Genomic DNA, 21637 nt, shown 5'->3' with positions numbered 1-21637 from the left:
TATGGGATTAGGTAATGTACTGATTAGTCTTAGTCACTGTTTCCCGTGGAAGTAGAATTTGGTTCAGTTCTTCAGTTTGACCTTCCTTGCTTTGCCTTTGTTGGTGTTGATGTGAGAGAGTAGGGAGAGGAGTAGCATAGACTTCTTTTCATGTATATATTCACACTTAACACAGCTCTGGAAAGCAAGCTAGTAATCCAGTAGAGATTCACACATGGTACTGTTTTGCTGATGTTTGATTTTCCTGGGAAAAGTGAGGTGCTTTATTGCCAGGTGTGTCATATGCTTCTTAAGATTTAAGTTAAAACTGAAAAAACTTCGCTGTCCGAATTCTGGCCTGTGAGCCAGCCCAGACTATTCTAGCCCTTTTGGGGTTGTACAGGTTCTCTTCTGTATTATTTTTTCAAGAGAGACTTGAGGTATAGCTGGCTGCCTCGGGCTCTAGGCAGCATACTGGCATCTGTCTGTGGTCAGTGTTAGGCATGAACCTTCCATTTAGTATTGTGCGTGGTATTGAAGTGCACAAGTGTAGTTATCTTGGCATTTCTGAAAACAAAAATTCCCGCAATGCTACTGTAACAAAAGATAAACTTTGTTGTTGGGAGTCGTACTTCAAGATTTCTTGTGACCTTACATAAAGAGGAAACATTGTGATCCACTGTTGTCCTGCAGAGAAACAGTGTTTTTCTGCTGCTATGTTCCTGATGCACATTTTATTTGCATACTCCTTACACTTCCAATCCCACTTCTGCCATTTATTTTATGTGAGAAAGGTGGAATGGCTTTGTGTCTGACCAAGTTAGTGGGCTCATATCTGCAGTGTTCCTAGCTTTTTTTTTTTTTTAAAGTATCTTTGTTTTCACATGGTCTAGTTACTCCTTGCTGCTTGCTTCCTGTAGAGCAGTCACAATGCCATCAGTAGACTTGTTCTGAATGTTCTGATGAATTATGGGATCCTTGAGGCTTGAGGATGTAGCCAACATCTTTTTTTCTAGTTTAAGACCTGGAATTACTGTATAATTGTGACTAGTTACCAGTCAGTTGTGTTTAGTGATACTAGAGCTTGGTGCCAGCAAGCACAAACTTCAGTTCTGATGCTTTCTTTTTCTGTTATCTGGAGACTCTCACTGCATATGTTAAGCCTATGACATTGCTGCCACCAGGTGTCTTAGATGCTGCTACTACTGCTGCTGGCACAGGTGCTACTGCACATGTAAAAGTGGGAAGTGACCATGTCAGAGGAATATAAATTATTGCTGGTATTCTCTGCACTTCCCCTGTGGTGATGAATCATAGAATCATGAAAACTGACAGATAGTCACAGGATAAAATCAGGAGCAGTGCCGGTATCTTTCAGTCATGTATGTAGGCTATAGTTGAAGATGCTCTTCCTTCAACCTTAAGACAAAGTTCTGTTTATTTTTTCCTGCAGTTTATTCAAGTATTGATTATTTCAAGATATGTACAATTGACTTCTTAAGACTAAGTCCTAACTGATGAAGGTTTCTGTTTGTCCTCCTTCTGTTTGATCACGGACAGTTTCATTTCCCTCCTCTTCTTCCTCCCTGCCATTAGTTTACCCAAGTAACATCTCCGTCAAGATATGTGTAATTTGTTTCTTTAATTCTAACCTTCCAGCAGCAGCAATAAACTTGCATATGTTTGCTGTATCACTTAAAATGGTAAGAGAAAGGACAAGAAGCAATTTTATTCTTTGTGTTTTTAACAAACGAACTGCATCTTCTAATTAATTTTCTGCTGTGGTACTGCTGTTGTGCATTGAAATGCTAGAAATGAAAATAGAGAAGAGCATGTACAGGTAGATGCTTTTTACCAGGAAACTGTACAACTAATGTGAATAATCCCTCAACCTTTCACTTAGGTTGACTACTTGTGTACTTTACTGAAACTTAAAGCATTTTAAATACCTTGGGTAAGAGGAAGCCTACAAAAAATATTTATCCTTAATCAGGAACTTTAAAAGGTATAATAGTAAGTGTTTTAAGCCTATTCTTTTCCATTGTGTTAGATATAGCTATTATATTTCAGTGTTATCTTTCTCAAGGTTATTTGCTGACTTCATGAAGGCTGTCTGTAGCTTGTATAAAACTGATTCTTCTTGTGGAGACTTGCCAAAGAGCAATGTGAAATTGCACTTTCAGTAAGTGTTAACTTAGCATTGCATTTCGTTCCACTACCCATCCTCAGGAACTTTGTCTTCCTTCTTCTACCTAAGATGAGGAGGAAAGGGACTGAAAGGTTTTGGGCCCCTCAGTACAAGAAAGACTTTGAGGTGCTGGAGAGAGTTCAGAGGAGGGTGACAAGGCTGATGAAGGGTCTGATGAGGGGCAGCTGAGGGGACTGGGGCTGTTTAACCTGGAGAAAAGGAGGCTAAGGGGAGACCCTATTGCTCTCTACAGCTACCTGAAAGGAGGTTGTAGCATGGAGGGTGTTGGTCTCTTCTCCCAAGCAGCAAGTGATAGGACAAGAGGAAATGGCCTCAAGTTGCGCTGCGGGGTGGGGGTTAGGTTGGATGTTAGGAAAAATGTCTTCACCAAAAGGATTGTCAAGCATTGGAACAGGCTGCTCAGGGAAGTGGTGGAGTCACCATCCCTGGAGGTGTTTAAAAGGCGTTTAGACAAGGTTCCTAGGGGAATGGTTTAGAGGTGGACTTGTCAGTGTTATGCTAATGGTTGGACTTGATGGTCTTAAAAGTTTGTTTCCAGCCTAATCACTTCTGTGATTGGAAGTACCAGTTATTAGCATCTGGAATGCAGGAATACTGAGATCCTCAGATCCATGTATTATTTCTTTGATATCGATATGATTACTTGCTTTTCTTCCATTGCAAGTCATTAATTTGGTAGTGTGCAGTCTAATGCATAGAAGAGAGTGTGTGTTGTGTTCTTCTCCCAAGCTGTGTGATTTTGGGCACTGCAGCTTTATTGAAAGAAAGCTTTGGAAAAACAGCTGTTCAGCTCCATTTAATCAGTTTCTTGTGTTCAGTGGTTTGTAGAAAGGTATACTGGTAGAAGGATCAGTGCAGATCCTTGATCAGTTTTCAAGTTTGCTCTACAGGGATGCATTTTGGACAATCTCTTCCCCTACCTTAATTTTTTCAGTCTACCTAGTCTTTAATGCTGGTAAGTCTGAAGTAGTATGTGTTGACACAGAAAAGTAGATGCAGTTCTTATGTCCTGAGACTTCAGTTTCTAGGTACTAATTGTGCAGTGCTGGATGATTTTTAAGCTCAGTGGATTCTTTGTTGATATTTTGTTAATCTAGCTCAATGGTCACTGTGCTCATTTCTCCTCTTAACTGCTAGATGTTTTCAGGATGAGAACACTGCAGCCCACAAAGCCCTCATTCCATTAACAGTGCTGAATATCAGAACACAGTCTTGCTAGCTTCTCCTCTGGTGACCCCTCATTAACCTTGCCTAAAAGGCTTGCAAAGCCTTTCTCATATGCTGCAGAAATGCACACAGAAGAACATTTGTCTCTTCTGTATGCTACTTCTTCCTCTGAATAATAGGCTGCGAACAGCAGTATCTTCCCCTCAAATTTTCAGAGATTTGGAAAGCCTGATAAAATGCTGCTTGGTGTAATCTCAGCAGAGATAGATAATTTACCTATAGACAATGTATAATTTAACAGCGCTTTGAAGTCTCTTATGGCTGTACGATGTCAGATCACACCACTTGAAGACAGTTCATTACTACTAATTTTTTCTACTGTGCTTTGTAGCACATCTCTTTGGATAAAAGCTACACATTGTTGCTCTAGTGTATTTAATTAAAAAAACCCGACAACCCACTAACTATCCCTGCACTACAGCTATGTAGCATTTCTGGGTCTAGCAGTGGGATATGCAGAAACCTAGTAAAACGTGTCCATAATATGTAAAATGTACAGTCTTTCTGTTTCCTCTTTATTATCTTGCTAATAATGTGGAAGAAGGACCAGCTCTCCAAGCTGTGCTTTTTTTTTTTTCTTTATATTTTTAAAACTTTTTGAAGTTGATCTGTGTCACCTGTGAGTGTACTACTTTGTAGAAGATTGAGACCATGGGAAGATTTCAGGGTCAGGTTTGCTCTGTTGTGCAAAAAGGTTCCATGGAACTTTTGCTATATTAATTGTACTTGATATTAAGAAACAGAAAATCACCTTTGAGGATGTAGAGCGTGATTTAGCAGACCTAGTTCCTTCCACATAGAGAATTTCTCTTGTTATCCACTTGCTTGGTATCCTGTAGCATGTGTTTGAGAGTGAAGTACAGTGTGTCTCTTCTGCACAACCGTGTCCACTTATGCCTGCTGAATTGTCCTAGGATGTAGCTCAGGCCACTTGGTGTCAGTAAAAATGGACAGTGGGGCTGAGAAGGCCCTTAGTTAGGCTCCGTCTGGATGACGGGTAGACTTGCATGGCCTGAGTAGAGAACAATGCCTTGCTTAGGTGGCTTTCCTGCTGCCTCAGGTGTCTGAGCTGGGCTGTGCAGCCCTGTGCAGTAGTGTGATGTGCTTTGCAGATGTGTGATTTCTTGTCATGATACTAATAGGACAGAACTCAGGAGGAATGTGGAAAGTTAGAAAGGAAAATGTATGAGGAATTACTCAGACCCAACGGCTATGTCGGCAACCCAGTTGAAATTTAAGATTAATTTAGGTACTAGAAATGTATTTTTTTTTCTCCTTTAAGGATGTTGAGTGGATATTAAACCTTGGCTGAAAAAAAAAAATCACCGAAGGAACATAGGCATTTTTGCTGATGAGCTTTGGTTTTTGTGGCTTGATACAATATTTAATCTTGGCAGTGGGGGGTTGTTTTGGGTTGGGTTTTTCGCATTTGTATAAGGCACCTGGGTACAGGGATAGAAAAAGGGAGTAAAAGGTCTGTGTGTAATTCATGCTCCTGTAAATTTAAGTACATTAGTGAAAGAGTAAACCTATATACCTGGTTTATCATGATGACCAAGATCCCTGTTTTACATTGAATAATGTAAACACCACTGATCACTCGTTCATGACCAAAAGAAATCAGAGAAGTAAATGGATAAATGGAAACAGCTAAGAAAAGCTTATTGAATCATTCTGAGCTAAACAATTGCTTCACTTGCTGCCTGTCTCCGTTCAGGCCCCTGGCACTGTAGAACCGTGGGTCACGTGCTGCGAAGCCTTGCTGTTTGTCCTGGCTTGTCAAAACAATTTAATGTAGGTGGAAAGGCATGAATGAAATGAACGGAGTGGGCTTGATGCATCTGTTTCAGTTTGTTGGAAGGGCAGCCCAGTGACTGGGATGTGACACTCAAGTCCTCCAGGGAAGCTATCAGTTCAGGAAGAACAATGCTGGCCATTTTATGGGATAGTTAAATCCATTTTAGGATGCAAGCTCTCCTACACTTTGACAGCTCTGTGTATTTTTAAATATTTGGGCTATATCTGCTCAGCACGTGCTAACCCAAGATACAAGAATGTGATTTCCTAACTTCTAGACTTAGAACTTTGTCTAAGGTTGTTTCATTGTGGTAAGAAAAAGAGACTAGGGAAGGAGGGAGGGTGACTGTTTTTTAAATTTTGCTGGTAGGAATTCCAAAACACATTGGTCTTTGAAGGATAGGATATCAACCCATGTATTATTAATGGTTCTTAAAGTAGTGGTTTCTTTATAAAGTTGTTCAAGTTTCCGTGACTTATGCAAAGGCAACTTACGTGTCTTTGTATTTTGTTTAGTTTCTGGCTGTTTGATGTAAAAATAAAATAAAAATCAAATAAAATATTGCATTTGTTTAACTAATTTTATACTTTGTGATACTGGAACATTAAGTTGTGAAACCTCTGTTTTGCTTCCAGATGAAACCAGCAAATACATGCTGAAATGATCCACCTATACTATGATCCTACTATATACTTATTTAGACTATGAGCTACAGGAAAAAGTCTTCAGAAGATAGTCTTATTTGGTTCACCCTCAAGATAACTTTATTAAATGAAGTGCTTATTTTGGTTGATATGCCACAAATGTTTTTGCAACCTCTTTAGAGGTGGAGGTAGAGCTGAGGGTCTTGTATTCCTGCAGAGTCCAGCTCAATGACCACAGTGGGTTCCAAGTATTGCCCCAAGTAGCTGCCTTGTTGAAAAGACACATCTTTGAGTCTCTTGGAGTATATACTTATAACAGAGGATTGTGAAAGCTGTTCCCTTCCCAAATTCTTGGAAAATGCTCTTTTAAATTCTCAGTAAGTGATGATGGCTTCTTTCTCTCTGATACAGCTCTGCTGTGTGTGGATTTCATGTGATACCAAGATGTTCTCATTCCCTTGCCCTTCCCCAAGTATTCATACATAATGTGGCTGGTAGCACTATTTCTCAGTCTCTCAAATTACATATGGCGCTCTCTTTTCTTCTTATCTTAATGTTTCAGTATCTGCAGCTGCTTAAATTGCATCTTTGTACAAGAAAGAACATGAAGTCACATTTGTCCATACTAACAGTTCAAAGGATGCCAAAATGTGGTAGTTGGGATGAGCTTTATTCTAGTACATCTCTGTCTGGGTTATCTTACTGTCTCAATGTTTTAAGGTTCTGTTGTATGGAGTACTTGAGTTTTGAAAGTATACTTATCATTTTTAAATTGCATGTTGACCTGTACGCTATTTGTGGGTTGCATTAGATTGTAGTTTGTATGAGTATAGCCAGTCATTAGGTATACGGATTAATTTTGTTGGTGTAATTGTACATGAGATCTCAGTATTCTCTTGAACATGAAGGTTGTTTGAAGTATATTCACCCTTTTCTGTTTCCTAGTGTTAGTGTTCCTTTAAGGAAAGAAATATAAATAACTGTTATGGATGAGTGTATGGGTTGTGTATCCAAGGAAATGAGGGCGGTTAAAGGTAGTATGCATTGCTAGTCTTATGAAACAAGTGGCCTCTCTGTCTTTTTCTTATGGCTCTGTTTAATGTTCACTTTTGCTGCTGCAGTATGCTGCTGGAGGGTGCGATGTTTCCTTGGTTGCAAAAACATAGCTGTCTTCCCTGGCTGAAATTTGTTGGCTAGTGTTTGTGCCCAGACTTGTTGCAGATCATTAGGGCACTGTGACTTTCAAAGCAGTGTTGAATTACTTAGTTAGTATATTGTCACTGTCTTGGTGGCATTTTTTTAATGCCAGCACTGAAGTGCTGAGTGTCTGTTTTAAATGTCACAGATATGTTTGCAGGAACATGATGCTACCATTGATGTGACCAGAAAGAGAAATGAGTCAAAATATGCATGCCTGTTCATTGATAAGAGTGATTACCACTTCTAAGTTTCTATTTGGGGCTAGTAGTACAGTAGTAGGGAAGACTTACCACTGAGTAAGACCCTTAAGGGAGATTAGGTTTACATAGACTAAGATGAGAATTTAATGTCAAGTGCAGTCTAAAACTGGTTAGTAGTGTTCATGGTAGACAACTTGTTAGAATGCCCAAAATAAAGGTAATTTAGTCCAAATATATATCTGAAATCCAGGTTTTGGACAAAACCAAATGCAGATGTTCATATTACATAGCTAAATTTAAGTGACATACAAGTAATTGTTGCAGCCTTGTTTTTATAATTACCATATATAATAATTGTATTTACAGCTATACAGTAACTTTAAAATGTGAATTATATGCATCAAGTGCGGAGGCTGAAAAGACTCTGCTTTATTTTACTGTAAGAATTATTTTTATTGCAATTTTGTATTGCTTGAAGCACTGTTTCTAGGAAGCATATGTGGATGGTCTTATTGACTGATGTACCTATTGCAGCTCACTGCTCTTCTCTATCAACTGTTAGTAGCAGTTAAGATTAACTGGTTTTGAACAAACTTGTGCTGCCCTGTTCATTGTAATGAAAAGAAAGCTATTAGATGTGTGAGATAGGTCAAATAAAGTGTTGATTCCATATTAAAAAAAAAAATCCAACACCTAAGCAGATGTGAATACTGAAATGTTTGCAGAGTATTTCTGCAAACATGTTATATTGAAATTTGTGCAAGTTTGCTTATGCAGGAGAAGAGGTGGTAGCACTAATTTCTGCAGAGGGAAATAGTTGCAGGATTGAATGCTTTTGATGTCTATAGACTAAATTTGTGAGACTTAAGAATTTAGCATCTTCCTAAGCAACTGTAAATGTATGTATGTGGTTGACATTCATAGACACTGATGAGCTACTGAGCTCTGAGGTAATTTCAAACCTGTTTTCAAACTTTCACCTTGAAGACTTTTAAACTTCTGAAAACTCGAGCTTCATCTGGAAATGAAGTTTTTCCATGCCCAGAGATACTGTGTGACCGTCTTACAAAAAGTTAATGGTCTAAGTGAATATAGGATGGTTTAGATATTAGCATGCTGTTGGGTGTTGAGAAAACACATTACCTGTAAACAAAGGAGGAAGAATTACTGCCTGGAGGTTAATAGGAGATTGTGAGCAGTATAAGTAAACTCTACATGTTTTTACTACCTCCTTTTAATTGAAAAGGAAATATGGAATGGAGTGACTTAAAATTATTACTCAGATTTGACAAAGAGGGCACTGGTTATTCCTAAATAATGGCTGAAACAATGATTTTAAAATTCTGGGCTTTAAGTGTATCCTGAATTGTGATTTTTAATACAAGCTGTATATGTGTATTTATCTCAGTTGATCAGTCTGTCTAACATGGCTTCTGCATTGGTAAGTTTACAGCACTGAATGACACAAGGAGACTGTTTTCTCTTGAGATGTGCAGCTTATTCTGGTAATAGCTGTTCAGAGTCCTGATGATATTCGATAGCCAGTTTTTGGTAGGTAATACAGCAGTATTTTCCAGGAATGCTTCTTCATGATCTGTCCCTGGCCAAAAGATTGCTTTCTGTCTCTAGTGTGAGTTATGTTTTTGTTTTCCTTGATGCTAGATTACAGGAAACTTGCTCAATCATGAGGTCATGCTTTTAATCAAAGAAAAATCTGACTTGTTCCCTTGTTCTTCTGTAGTTGTACATACATATTATATGTTAGAGAGGTTTGATGGTCTGGTCCCTATATGGAGGGCTAATCCAATCTATTACCAGGAGTCTGGATATTATACACCGAGGAATAACTAAAGATTATTGTTTTGTACAGCCTGAGAAGCTTTAAATGATCCAATTTTGTCTGCTCTTGAACACTTCAATATTTGAGGACATTGTGCCCCTTGCACCTCAAGTCAGGCAGTGACTTTAGAGTAGGGAAAGAGAAAACAGGAAGAGGAGATAATCTACAGACTCTCAGTTCTTACCCCTTAGAGCAGTCAGATTGTAAGGAAAAAACAGGATTAAAAAGACGATAATATGTCTTCTAAATAGAGTATTTAAAGGTAATTGTAAACAAAGTGGCATTTAAAACTGCTAATTTACTTGTTCACTGACTGTACCCAACTGTTTTTCAAGTTGCTGCTTCTCTGAATAAGAAATTAAGCAAAGCTTTCTAACGTACCTTTTCTTTTTCATTAGGATCGGAAGCTGTCCAAGTCAGAGCGACAAAGATTTAAAGAGGAAGCTGGGATGCTGAAAGGGCTTCAGCATCCCAATATTGTCAGGTTCTATGATTCCTGGGAGTCTACAGTCAAAGGAAAAAAATGTATTGTTCTTGTGACGGAACTCATGACATCTGGAACATTGAAAACGTAAGTAAATTTAGGCATGTCAAATTGTGTAAGAATCATTAGCACAAAATCAGAGCGCTCGAAATAGATGATATTTCAGTCTTCCTGTTTAAGAAGAGTCTTACTAGCACTACAGAGTATGGTGGAACATCCTTTAAGTTTGCAAGCTTGTCAGATTTTTCCTTGTGATGTCCTAGTAGGAATATGCAGAAAACTTTCAGATTTTGAGAGCTCAGGAAGACAAAGCTTAATTCAACTTCTCAGAATCTTTCATTATCCTCTCCAGCTGCCTTCCAGTTACCAAGAGTTTGTTTGTAAAGTTCAAAGCATGTATTAGTTCACCTTACTGGGAAGGTTTTGAGTGTTACTACAGTACAAATAGTATGTAAAAATTAAAAAAAAAAACCAAGCCCACCACCTATCTATTTAACTGAACCTTTGTGAAGTAGTATCTAACAAAAATCTGAAAGTATGCAGATGCCTGCTATTTCAACCTGTGAAGTAGATGAGTGAAACTAGATCTGTTTTTAAGCCAGAGTTAAAAAGTAGACACCAAGAAATTGAACTGCTGTGGGGGACCCCTGGTGGCATGTGGAGGCTGTGGGGAGTTGCAGTGAAATCACGCCTTTGCCTTCCACTGGAGAAACTTGCAGAACTGTGAGCTGGTTTTTGAGCATCCAGTCACCATTAATCTACAAAAATAAAACTGCCAGCATTTGAAATTCAGGGATTGTGGGTTGTTGTCTTAATTCAGTGCCTATTTAAGTCTTGGAGAGGCATTCAAATCTTAAATGTGTCAGCAGGCTGTAGGAGCTGGAAACAATTTGCAATCTAGTTGGTTAAAATAGCCTGTGAATGTCTTACGTTTTTATGATGCTTATTGATAGCCACAAATGGACATACTTAAAGAAGGAAAAAATGTCTCTTTGGGAGTCTGGACTGCATATACAGGGAAGTGTTTGTCTCTTGAAATAGTGCTGGAGGACTAAAGATGCTGCAACTTTCTTTTTAGCCATGTGTTCAGGGAAGACTTTTCTGAGGTCGATAGTTCAGTGAAAATAATAGATCTGTTGCTTCATGTGCTTTTTTCAGAGCAGTAGCAAAGTAAAGGTTTTATAGCTCTGTATATAAGCCTTTAAAGAAAGTTACCTAATTTTATGCTAGAATATGTAGTGTTAGGTTTAACTTTTTTCTGCCTTTCTTACTCCTTTCTCCCCTATTTGGATTGCTTGTTAGGTGGAGGCATAAGCAAGATGATATAGAAATAACAGGCAATCATGAAGTAGGGTGTTGGTAGGAAGAAATACCTCAGGTTTGCTGGCTGTGGGATTATTTTGTACTGTGAAGTATGAAGGTATTTTTGTTTAGAGAGAACTAACAGAAGATTTTTTTTTTTTTTCTAGCAGTGAACTCCTGGGTGGTTTTTTCCCCCCACCATTGTATAGCTTGTGTTGTGATTTAGTTTATTCTTGTGCACTTCACTTGAGGTTTGTTAGGTAAACTACATGGGAAATTTCTGATGTGCCAAATTTAATATAATTAAATACTTAACATACCTGTGTCATATTCCTAGATTTACACTGCACACTAGTTTGCTTATAATATTTGGCTGTTGCTTCCATATCTTTTTTCAGTATGCTTACATTACCTGCATTTAATATAAGTGATACATTCCTAATTTTGAGATTTGGGACACAGATATTGTTGTCACTTGATGTAAAAAAGTGAACAGAAGAACAGAAGAAAAGCATGGTGATATCTTAAAGAAAATGTTCCTTTTTTTTTTAAAGTATTTCTATACATTTAGATACACATACAAATAATATTAAAATATTGTGGGCTCATTCTTTTCAAATGCTGTCAGGGCAAATTTCTAATTTTGCACGAAGAAAAGTTCCTGAACTTTTGCATACCAGTGGAAAGGTTTTACTACTCAATTGTTGTAAATATTTAAACTGCTTTGTGATATTTTATGCTATTATGGAATTAAAATATTCAGGAAAAAAAAAAGTTGTCTATTTTAAGTCTTAATTATAGTGTTTATGAAGACAGCAATTTTTAATCTGATCTGGGTCTTGGCCACTACTTTTGTCTGAGGCTGTTGTAGTGTGTGTTTCTGATCCACATTAAATTAATGTGTCAGCTGTCTGGTAGGGCACGTAGCTTCATAACAACCTCTACCAACTTAGGAGGGTTTCCTGTAGCTCCTTGAGCTGAGATGCTATAGGTCAGCAGCCTTCTGCTTGAAAAAAACCCAGCAAACATTGAGACAGAAAGTCAAACTCTAGTTCCTGTTTCTCTCTATTAATTGAAGCTGATTATTAAGAAAGCTTTTGTCTTCTCATCTTTGCTTTTATTCTGTGCAATGTCAAATAGCTTTTTTTTTTTTTTTTTAAATTGAATACTACCCCATAAAATATGCAAGAAAGACAGTGATTGAGCAGGAGCAAGTTCAGGGAGGGGCTGGCATACCTGTTCTGTGAGGCAAAACTGAGGGAGCTTGGCTTGGTCATCCTGAAGAAGAGGATCCTTTGGGGCAGACCGAATAGCAGCCTTGCAGAGCATAGGGGGGATTCAGTCAGGCTCTTCACAGTGGTGCATAGTAGGAGGATTGGAAACAACAGGCATAAATTGAAATAGGAGATTCAGACTGATACAAAGAGAAGCTGTTTCAGTGGTGACAGTCATGCAGTGGAATGGGCTCTCTCAGGACATCGTGCAGGCTCCATCCTTGGAGATATTAGAAACTTGGTTGGCTACATCCCAGAGTAACCATGGCTGACCCTACCTTGAGCAGAAGCTTAGACTAGAAACCATCCTGACATCTCTTCAAGCCTGAGTTATCATATAATAATAGGAATATTGAAAACATACTGGCTAGTAGGCTTGTCTGTATTTTTATATTTTTATATATTTATATATGTTTCCATTTTAAAGTGTTTTCTGCCTTAAGTGACATGTGACTTAGTTCATGACAGTGTTATGGAAAAATGACAGCAACACTGCAGGATGCTGGATGAGAGTTGGACACAGGTCCTTTAACAGTGAGAAGCTGGCAGTAGACTAGCATATTTGAAACCAAGAATGTAATTAGGGATTCCAGATGCTGAACTGAAGTGCCCCTACCATGTGATCTTTGGAACAGGCTCAAGAGAGATGAATGAGGGTTGTGTCAATAGCAAGAATTCAAGTGGTAGCTGATGTGATCCAGAACCTCCTTCAGTTTGTCTCCTTCCTCGGCTTTTTCCATGCCTGTCTTTACATTCTGTTTTGAGACTGGATTTCCTTCTGGAGCTGGGTCCTGATTGCCTTTACAGATCTGTTTTCACAGCAGGATTATTGTCAGCAGCTTGATTTTTCCAGATCTTCTTTCGAACCAGAGAAATTAAAGTAAAAGGGATTAATATACTGCATTTTTATTTTGGTGTTCATTCAAGTGATTTTGTCAAGACTTTTTGTCCTGATTAAATGGATATGCAGAAGAGACTGAAGACTACCACAGAATAATTGAACGTGACTTGGTTTTATTTTAAGACTGTGGTTGCTAGACTCCATGCTGGTCACAGAATTTACTACCAGTCTTGCAGTAGCGTGAAACTGGTCTTTGAGTAACATTGGATAAAGTCCCTGCCCTACACACATGCTAGTTCTTTTCTCCAAATGTATTCCAGCCTATACTTTTTCAAAAGGAAGAAGAAAACAGCTCTTCACTTAAAATTGTTTTACCCAAAGAGGGATTGTGAGAATACACTGCCAGAAAGCCCTAGAATACTGTCATAGGTTATTCATCTTGTGGTATCTCTAATCTGTTGAAGTTAAGGAGTAGAATAAGATTGTAGTATTGTAGTCTTAGGTCATAAGCATTGGAAAATATTTTTGGTATGAAATTTGACTCTTCTGACGTGGGATTTTTAAAAAGAGGCAATGTTAGAACAATTGCGGTTGGGTCATATTCTACCTGCAGAGGGATACTGACCTTACGTATCAACTCTCCCATGTCAATTATTTGACAGAGCCTTTTTAAAGATTACCACGTCCAATCCATATCTATCCATACTTTCAAAGTAGTGAGTAGTAACCAGTCATACTGAGGTCATGGAACCCCATCTGGCACCAGGGAAGGGATCTCTAGGAATTTCTAATTTGCTTGGCAACTCAACAAGTGAATTTGAAGCAGGTTTAAAGTGTAACCTGGAATCCTTGACCAGAGTGCTTGGACGGATATTGATAAACTATGGTGTAACAACTTCAGAGCTCTTGCATGGTTTGCAACAACTCTATTTGATTGTTATTAGCATTTGGGCATTGGTGCCCCACTTTCCTACACAGTCATATTTAATCAGCGGAAAGGTTATAACTATTTAAGCAGTTTCAGAATAAAAGTTAGGTAAGAAAAAAACCCTCTTAAATGAATAGATAAAGAATAGTTGTATTACATCAGTTTTTAATTCTTTTTTTCAGGGAAGTGGTGCCTTGAAAGAAAGCCAACCGCCTAATTACCATAGAGTGACTTTGTATACAAATGAATTAGCTATAGGTCAAGCATTTCACTTTTATCTTCCAGCACTATGGTGTCTTGGCTAGAAGAAAAGGGGTAGAAATTCTGAGTAGGGCAGCTTAAGTTTTGGGAAGGGAAATCATCTTCAGCTCCTCTGAAGTCTTGAAATGCCCGTGTAGATTTTTCAATAGAAAGTGAAGTTGAAATTTGTGCATCTCTTTATTGCTTTCTTACTTCAGTGTGGGAAACTATGGCAGGTCCATGAATTCCCTGACAGAGGGTATGGGAAGAGAAATTAGCCTTGAAGATATTAAGGCCTATCTGCGAGGAAGACGGGAGTAAAGGAGTATCTGGATATATTAAGGTGTACCCATGAGAAAGAAGGGAGTAAAAGAGTAACATTGACGTTAGCAGAATTAGTCAATGATATGTTGCTATTCCAACCTGTAACCAATAGCAAAAAGACACACAAACTGATAAAGACTATATAAAAAAGTGTTTGCGGCAATAAATGGAGACTGCTGCTTGTATGTAAGAAGAACTTTGTCTATGTCGTTTGTCCGTCCCAATCGCGACACTTCAGAGCAGTAACTGATACAGTATAATCTACTACTTGTTAGCAGAATCTGTTTAACCTACTGTAACTTTTTTCATTAGGTATTTGAAAAGATTTAAAGTGATGAAAATTAAAGTACTGCGAAGCTGGTGCCGTCAGATACTGAAAGGCTTACAATTTCTACACACGCGCACTCCTCCCATTATTCATAGAGACTTAAAATGCGACAACATCTTTATTACTGGCCCCACTGGATCAGTCAAGATTGGAGACCTCGGGCTGGCAACCCTGAAACGAGCTTCTTTTGCCAAAAGTGTGATAGGTAAGCCTCTCCTGTTTTGGAGGCTGGTGAACCAGTCTACTTATTTGGAAACTTGAGTCTTGTAAGAACTTTCCTTAAAAATATGATGTACATGGTTCAAAGCCTGAAAAATGCGTGGGCTTTGTTTCTTGGCTCTTGAGGTCATTCTGTGTTCCTGATGAGATTACATATTGAAATTTTGGTTGTGCTTTTTATATTTGTATGTTAATATCAAGTATTCTGGAATATAGATTCATTGCCCTGCCCAATGATCTAGTGCAACATGGTTGATAAAACCACTCTTGACTACATATAAATCTCAGCTTTAATATGATGCCTTAAGGAATCTACAAATACATTTTGGTGACCAAACAACATTTTGATATTCAGTCTAACATTAATTTATACATCCAATTTTTTTAATTGTCACCAGGGTTTAATATTAAATCTCTTTGAGTAATCAGAAACTAAGGTATATCAAAGTTGATAGGTGTATTTTATGTCACAGTGAGACTGTGGTATAATGCCTTACTTAGGGAGTCCGTAGAAGGTGGATTTATGTAAGTTAGGAGGATGCATTGGGGAAGTATTGCCTTTATACTTGCTCTATTCTTATGTATCCAGTAATAACCCTTTTGAGAAATTGGTTTGATAGAAGTACTGTAGTCTTTCTTGTGAATTCTTTAAAGAATTGGTTTTATCAGCTTTGTTTTTATAGTTGGGTGAATAGGCGGGGAATGAAGTTGCTCTCACTCTCAGCATTTAGAGCTTGCTAAAATGCAGTATTACTCAACAGTCCTATACTAGATTCCTAGATGAGATCAATTCATACCTGTAAATTGTCTTGCAAGCTGTCACTGAAATATTTCCTGCTTCTTCACCAGGTCAAAGTATTGATAGGAAAGAAAAAGTTACAGTATCAAAAAATATATTTTCTTAAGCATACTTGCCTTATCCTCACATTTATAATTGGAAAATTACTACTTCATATCTAGCTATCTGTTATCAGTTAGCCTTTGGATAAATGGCTGCAATTACATCCTCTTTTTTGGTTAAGCATGGTGAAAACAAGCAATGTGGCTATAGAATGATTTGTAAACTGACTTGAATCTGGTGTCTGCAGGAAATAATTCTATGCTTAAATTTACAAAAGCAAACTTGCATCTCTGGCTTAAAGTAAATCTGATCATACAATGACAATCCCTTTGCTTACAGAGGGAATGCTGTGATGCTTCACTGGGCAATTTTTCTGCACACTATTTAAATGGGACTTGTTGAATCTCACGCTCTATGCCTGTAACTCAATCTCTCTGTATTTCTGAGTATTTTTGACTGTAGGATGTCCCTCACTAATGCCTGTATCTGCAGTAGGCCTATAAATATACTGCAGGTGGGAAGGTAAGTATATGAAGAAAAGGGCTCTGGTGAGTGGCCTTTGCAGAAAATTACTTTTTATCCTTTTTTTCACAAAGATTGCCATTTGTAACAAGAGAGTTTTTCACTGCAAGGCCTTTCCTGAACTATTCTCTTCAAAACGATGGAGAGCACCAGGTCAGAGACTAGCTGTGGGCTCTTACCAATACTACTTCTTTTGCAGCAGAGGGCAGTCGGGTAATTTTTGAAAAAAAGGTTTAATGTACCTCCTTTCTTACAGGAGAAAAGGTAAGTGTCTTAACTCCTCCTAGTATTTGGTTTGCAGCCTATGGCTAGTCTACAGTTTTCCCATCGTCTTATCCTCTCTCCTCCATTTGACTCCAGCCCAATCCAGCCTGTTTGGATACTTATATTATCTAACACGCATAAAACAGGAATTGCATCCGCCCTTTCATGCCGTTCTTATTTCATAAAGGCCTTGCAATGGAAGACTCACAAGTATGTTGATGCAACAGAGTGACTAAGGGTTTCCTCCCTCTTCTTTTTGCCTCCACTTTCTCTTGTCTCACAGGTCTGCCCATCCGCTTCCTCCTGCGGTGAGTAACGCCAGCAGCCTCTGCTCGCTTTGAGACATTTAGAGTCTGAATCGTTCTTTTAATTTAAGGTACCCCAGAGTTCATGGCCCCTGAGATGTATGAGGAGAAATATGATGAATCCGTTGATGTGTATGCTTTTGGGATGTGTATGCTAGAGATGGCCACGTCTGAGTATCCTTATTCCGAGTGCCAAAATGCTGCGCAGATCTACCGTCGAGTGACCAGTGTAAGTCCTTCCCCGCTACTGAGTCTAAAGCTACTACTACTAGCAGCAAAGGAATCCAGCTGGGTAGCATGGTATGGTGCAAGTGTGTGTGGGGAAAAAGAGAAGCTGACAAGAGGTTTTGGGGCGGTGGGTGGAAAGGTACATGCGAAAGAAAATAAAATTTTGCATGTGTTCATACGTAGAAAGTATTGCATAGTTTAAAAACAAACAAACTGAACCCATACAACAAAACACATTAGAATAATAACGGATTATTTTCTAAGCCACTGGAGAGATGGTGGAAGTATTTCAGTCTTGGAAGATGAGCTGGTAACTTTGTTCTGTGAAATAGAGGTGGATCACAAGCTCAGAGCACTTTGGCTTAGCTGTCTGCCAAGGCAGATCATAAATTGTTACCTCAGTTAATAGTTTCCTGAATTCCAAATGGGCCTTAGCTGCTGTGCATCAGGTGCTCTTCTTATAATGATGCAGTGGAAATAATTGATAAATAGCAAGAAGCTATTCCACCTGGAAAGTGCTTGTAAATGTGATGGTGGTGGTGGAAGCATTGCGAGTGAAATCAAGTAAGGCTGAGAAGAGTTTACCCATTTGACTACAGGAAGTGAAACATACAGACCTTGAACACAGCAGAACTGTAGTGCTACAAATGTTCAGAATGGCTGTAGCCAGATTTACTTTGTGATCTCTAAAACAGTGTCATGAAGACTGCAGTTAACCAGACTGCAGGCATTCAGACTTCTGATCTAAGTATTCAGAAGGAATAGTGAGGTGGCTGCTTGGGGAAGTAAAAACTTGCATTGGATTTCTCAGAATGCCTGTGCGGATGTACAAAGGGAGGAAAAAAATCTTACCTCTTTCTGTGAGTGTAGACAAATGAATTCCTGTTAATCTTTTTGTGTATATTATCTTGGAGATGTTGAGGATTTAATAAACAACTTGCTTGGCTTTGGAAAAAAAAAATGCTCTGTTATTCCTGATGCTTCACACACTATAAAAGGCAGGTAAAATTACTGACTTAAAGATGTGAAAGGAACATTCTTTAATTCTGAAGGAAGGCTTGGTGAAATAAAATGCTTACTATTCCTTTTTTGAAGGGGTATATTGGAGAGGCGCAGAAGGAGGGAGGAAGAAGGGATCAACTGCCATTTTGTTTTTTGAGCAGGTGTTAGAGTAAGTTTATATACATGTATATACACACAGCATCTTTTTTTTGTGTGTGTTGGTGGACTTATCTGTAATTTTCTAAATAGAGAGGCGAAACAAGGGTAAAGTGTAGCCTTTATTCTGCTTAAAGCATAATCTGATCTGCAAGCTATTTGGATCAGCGAAAGAAAACTAAGTATCTTACTAAAACAGTCTTGGTGTGTTTTGCAGTGCTTAGGTGTGTGTCTTGGCCAGAGCCAAAGCAGCATAATTTGGGTGGGCACTTTTTCTCAGAACAGATACCTGATGTAGCTGCCTTGCTTATTCCTTAAAAAGTGCTAGGAACTGGGCCATGGTGAGAATCGTCTTTTGAGTCAGTCTCAGACTTGGAAGTCCCCAGGTTTTAAAGAGATGTCTTTTTCCTGGTCTGTGAAGTACTTAGCAATTGGAAAGCCTTGTAGGGGCTTGTAGCAGACAAACTTATCTAGAGGCTTACCAGGGTTCAGCTTACCGCTTCTTTTTTGTGCTTGATGCTTCTTTCTCCTCATTGTTCAACTGTTCAGTTTCTAAGTGGATGAGAAACACTGTTAATTTTCCAGTCTGTCCAATACCTCCTTCTACTCTGCTGCTAATGGTTCACAGATTGAATTTAATTGTTGATTTATTTTTTTTTCTGCTGCTTAAGAGCTCCAAAATATACTTCAATATGGAGTCAAGGGAAACTTTTCTTTCAGAAGGAGCAAAGGACAGAAAGGTAAATTAAACGTACATCTATCTGCCTCTAGGCAGAGAATGAAAGGCTTTCGTATATTTGGGTTTATTTCATTGCAGTTGCAAAGCAGTTTATTCAAAAAACAAAACAAAACCAACCACAAGCAAAAACTTGAATAGTTTTTGAAGAAGGCTTTCAATGAAAAGAAGATTATCTGGAAATAAAACACGAAACCTGTCTTTATTGATAATGGAGAATTCTGTGTTTCTTCTATCCTATGGAAAGCAGAACCTTGTTATGAAAGTGAAATAAATTACCTTTTGTATTGTTTTTAGCACTCTGTGAACCAATATGAAAAAGAGCTATATTATTTTTCTGCATTTGTCCTTTGATCCCTTTTAAAGAAAAGATTTTCTTTAATTTCAAAGGAGACTTGAGAAGTTTAGACAATATCTGCAGTGGTGGGTGAGGGGTGAACCAGTTGAGAAATTTAGTGCTTAAAAGAACAGTGTGTGAACCATCAAAAACAGATTGGAGTTGGAAAACTTCATGTGCAGATGCATGCAACAGTACTTAACAACACTTCTAATGTATGTTGGAGGATGAGTGTAGTCTGTGGAAGATGTTTAACATTTTCATTTCAACCTCTTAGTTTGCTGCTTTCCTAGGCATGTTTAGGAATATTTTGAAACAGCAGCTGTAGTCCTGCTGTGCCTTAAATGAAAGGATTATTTTAACTAAATGCATACACAGAGATCAGAATGAAAGACAATAATAATAGTCTGCTATTGACAGTCAGGAAAGATCATGCCATGAGCGAACTTTAAAACTGTTGAAACCCCAAAGGCAATAAGATCAAAGTGTGCAGGTGATATGTATTTAAATTAATTGATTTCCCTTACCACCTTTGCAGTAACTATTAGGCTTACTAAAAGGCAGAGTTGCTCTGTTAGCTTAAATCCTTGCTGTCGCTTAGGACAAACTTGTAAAAAGTGCCTTAATGCCCAGGTTGTCCTCTCAGTTCTGGACTTGCTACTACCAGCATGCATTCTTTTATCTCATTTTAGCTGTACATTGGTATCTTTTCGAGGATGGTCTTCAGGTGCACTGCGTTTTGACCTTACACCTTTTGTGATAAGATTCGCTGGAGCTGATGCCCAGATGCTGCCGTGTTGGGTGGGGGTGTTTGCCGAGATTGCCTGGAGTGCTTGGTTATGAGTTCTACCTCTTCTGTTCAGTCTCCCCTCATGGCTGGAAGCAGTTTTCTGATTAAATACAGTTGTGTAAGCAAAGATCTAGATATCAGATGTAAAGGCTGAAGTTCCTCCTAGACTTGAGACATTTTCTGGCAGTTATTGTTGCTTTGTATCTTGGATAACAGCACTGCTGTGTGAGCCTGCTGTTCAAAAGATGCTTGCCTGTATGGTCTACATTGGGGTGTCCAACTCATTTTCACTGGGGGGCCCATGTCAGCCTCACAGTTGCCTTCAAAGGGATGAATATCATTTTTAGGACATAAAATGTAATTTTAGGACATAAAATGACATTTTAAGACATAAAATGACATTTGACCCTTTGAAGGCAACAACGAGGCTGACGTGGGCCCCTCAGTAAAAATGAGTTGGACACCCATGGTCTACATTGTCTCACTGGGAAGCTCCTGTTTTTCCTTAAAGCAGTGCTGGGGTGAAGTTCCCCTATCTTCCCTGGCCCAAGAAACAGAAGTGCAATTAAATTGGTTTTCTGGCTCACTTTAACTAGAAGAATTCATCTTTCAGTAGAAGATTCTGGGTAAATGCCTAGCTTAAAAAAACCCAACTGTCTACAATTTGTAGGGCTCAAGGTGTTATGCTGTACTTTCTTTTACAGTTCTGGTAGGGAAGTTAGCAGGAGTTTGACATGGAATTGTGGCCACTGTGCTTGTACCCTGTAGCATACTCAGTCCTGACCCTTTTGCTAGCAGTTTCTTTAGAATGAAAAATGAGATCTGCATGTCTTGTCACTCAAGCATAAAGGAGCTGAGCCGCCTTCTTTGTTTTAATTAAATCATAATGTTGAAATTTTGTCTCAAAAAACTGTTTTCTTCAGTGAAGCTATCCTTTGCTGTCCTTTGGAAATTATTCCAAATAAAGTAGTAGTTAGTACTTAAAGAAATAAATAAAGAAAACAACTCCTGGGGTTTTTACCTTATTGGGCAAGGGAGGAAACAAAACATCTTTTGAGGTTTAAGCAGTATGTTTCATCATCTTGGACTGAATGCATACAGTGAGCACTTTACTGCCTATTTGGCATCAGAAAAAAAGCCATCTAAGCCTGTAATGAATTGAAAATAAGCTGCACTACTAAGGTAGTCTTGCCTGCTACTGTGATGAATTTGTTTGTTTGTTTGTTTCTTCTATCTCCTTCCTCTGCCCTCTTGTGCAGACACAACTGTCTTCATGATGTACTACTAGATTAGGTAATGGGTTATCCTCCCTCTTTTGTGTTTGTGTTTTTTTTTTCTTTCCCTTGTTAATTCTGCACCAAATCAAACAATACAAGCAGTTTCAGTACAGAATGTAATCAAGATACTTACTTCTGTTAC

General features: G+C 38.4%; 1 protein-coding gene across 6 annotated transcripts in view; it reads left to right on the top strand.

The window, feature by feature from the left end:
* WNK1 (WNK lysine deficient protein kinase 1) overlaps positions 1-21637 on the top strand; it is a 106541-nt gene that overhangs the window by 25332 nt on the left and 59572 nt on the right. For all 6 annotated transcript variants that reach the window (XR_013923068.1, XM_080356611.1, XM_080356610.1 and 3 more), the window contains exons 2-4: positions 9496-9668; positions 14803-15023; positions 17041-17198. Coding sequence is in view for 5 of the 6 variants with exons in the window: in XM_080356611.1 (XP_080212737.1) it covers positions 9496-9668; positions 14803-15023; positions 17041-17198 (552 nt within the window). In the remaining variant the exon portion in view is untranslated. The remainder of the gene's footprint in view (positions 1-9495; positions 9669-14802; positions 15024-17040; positions 17199-21637) is intronic.

This window comes from Nesoenas mayeri, assembly GCF_963082525.1.
Source record: "Nesoenas mayeri genome assembly, chromosome: 1".
Taxonomy (NCBI): domain Eukaryota; kingdom Metazoa; phylum Chordata; class Aves; order Columbiformes; family Columbidae; genus Nesoenas; species Nesoenas mayeri.
The sequence above is the reverse complement of the archived record's forward strand: the minus strand, read 5'-3'. Positions and strand labels throughout refer to the sequence as shown.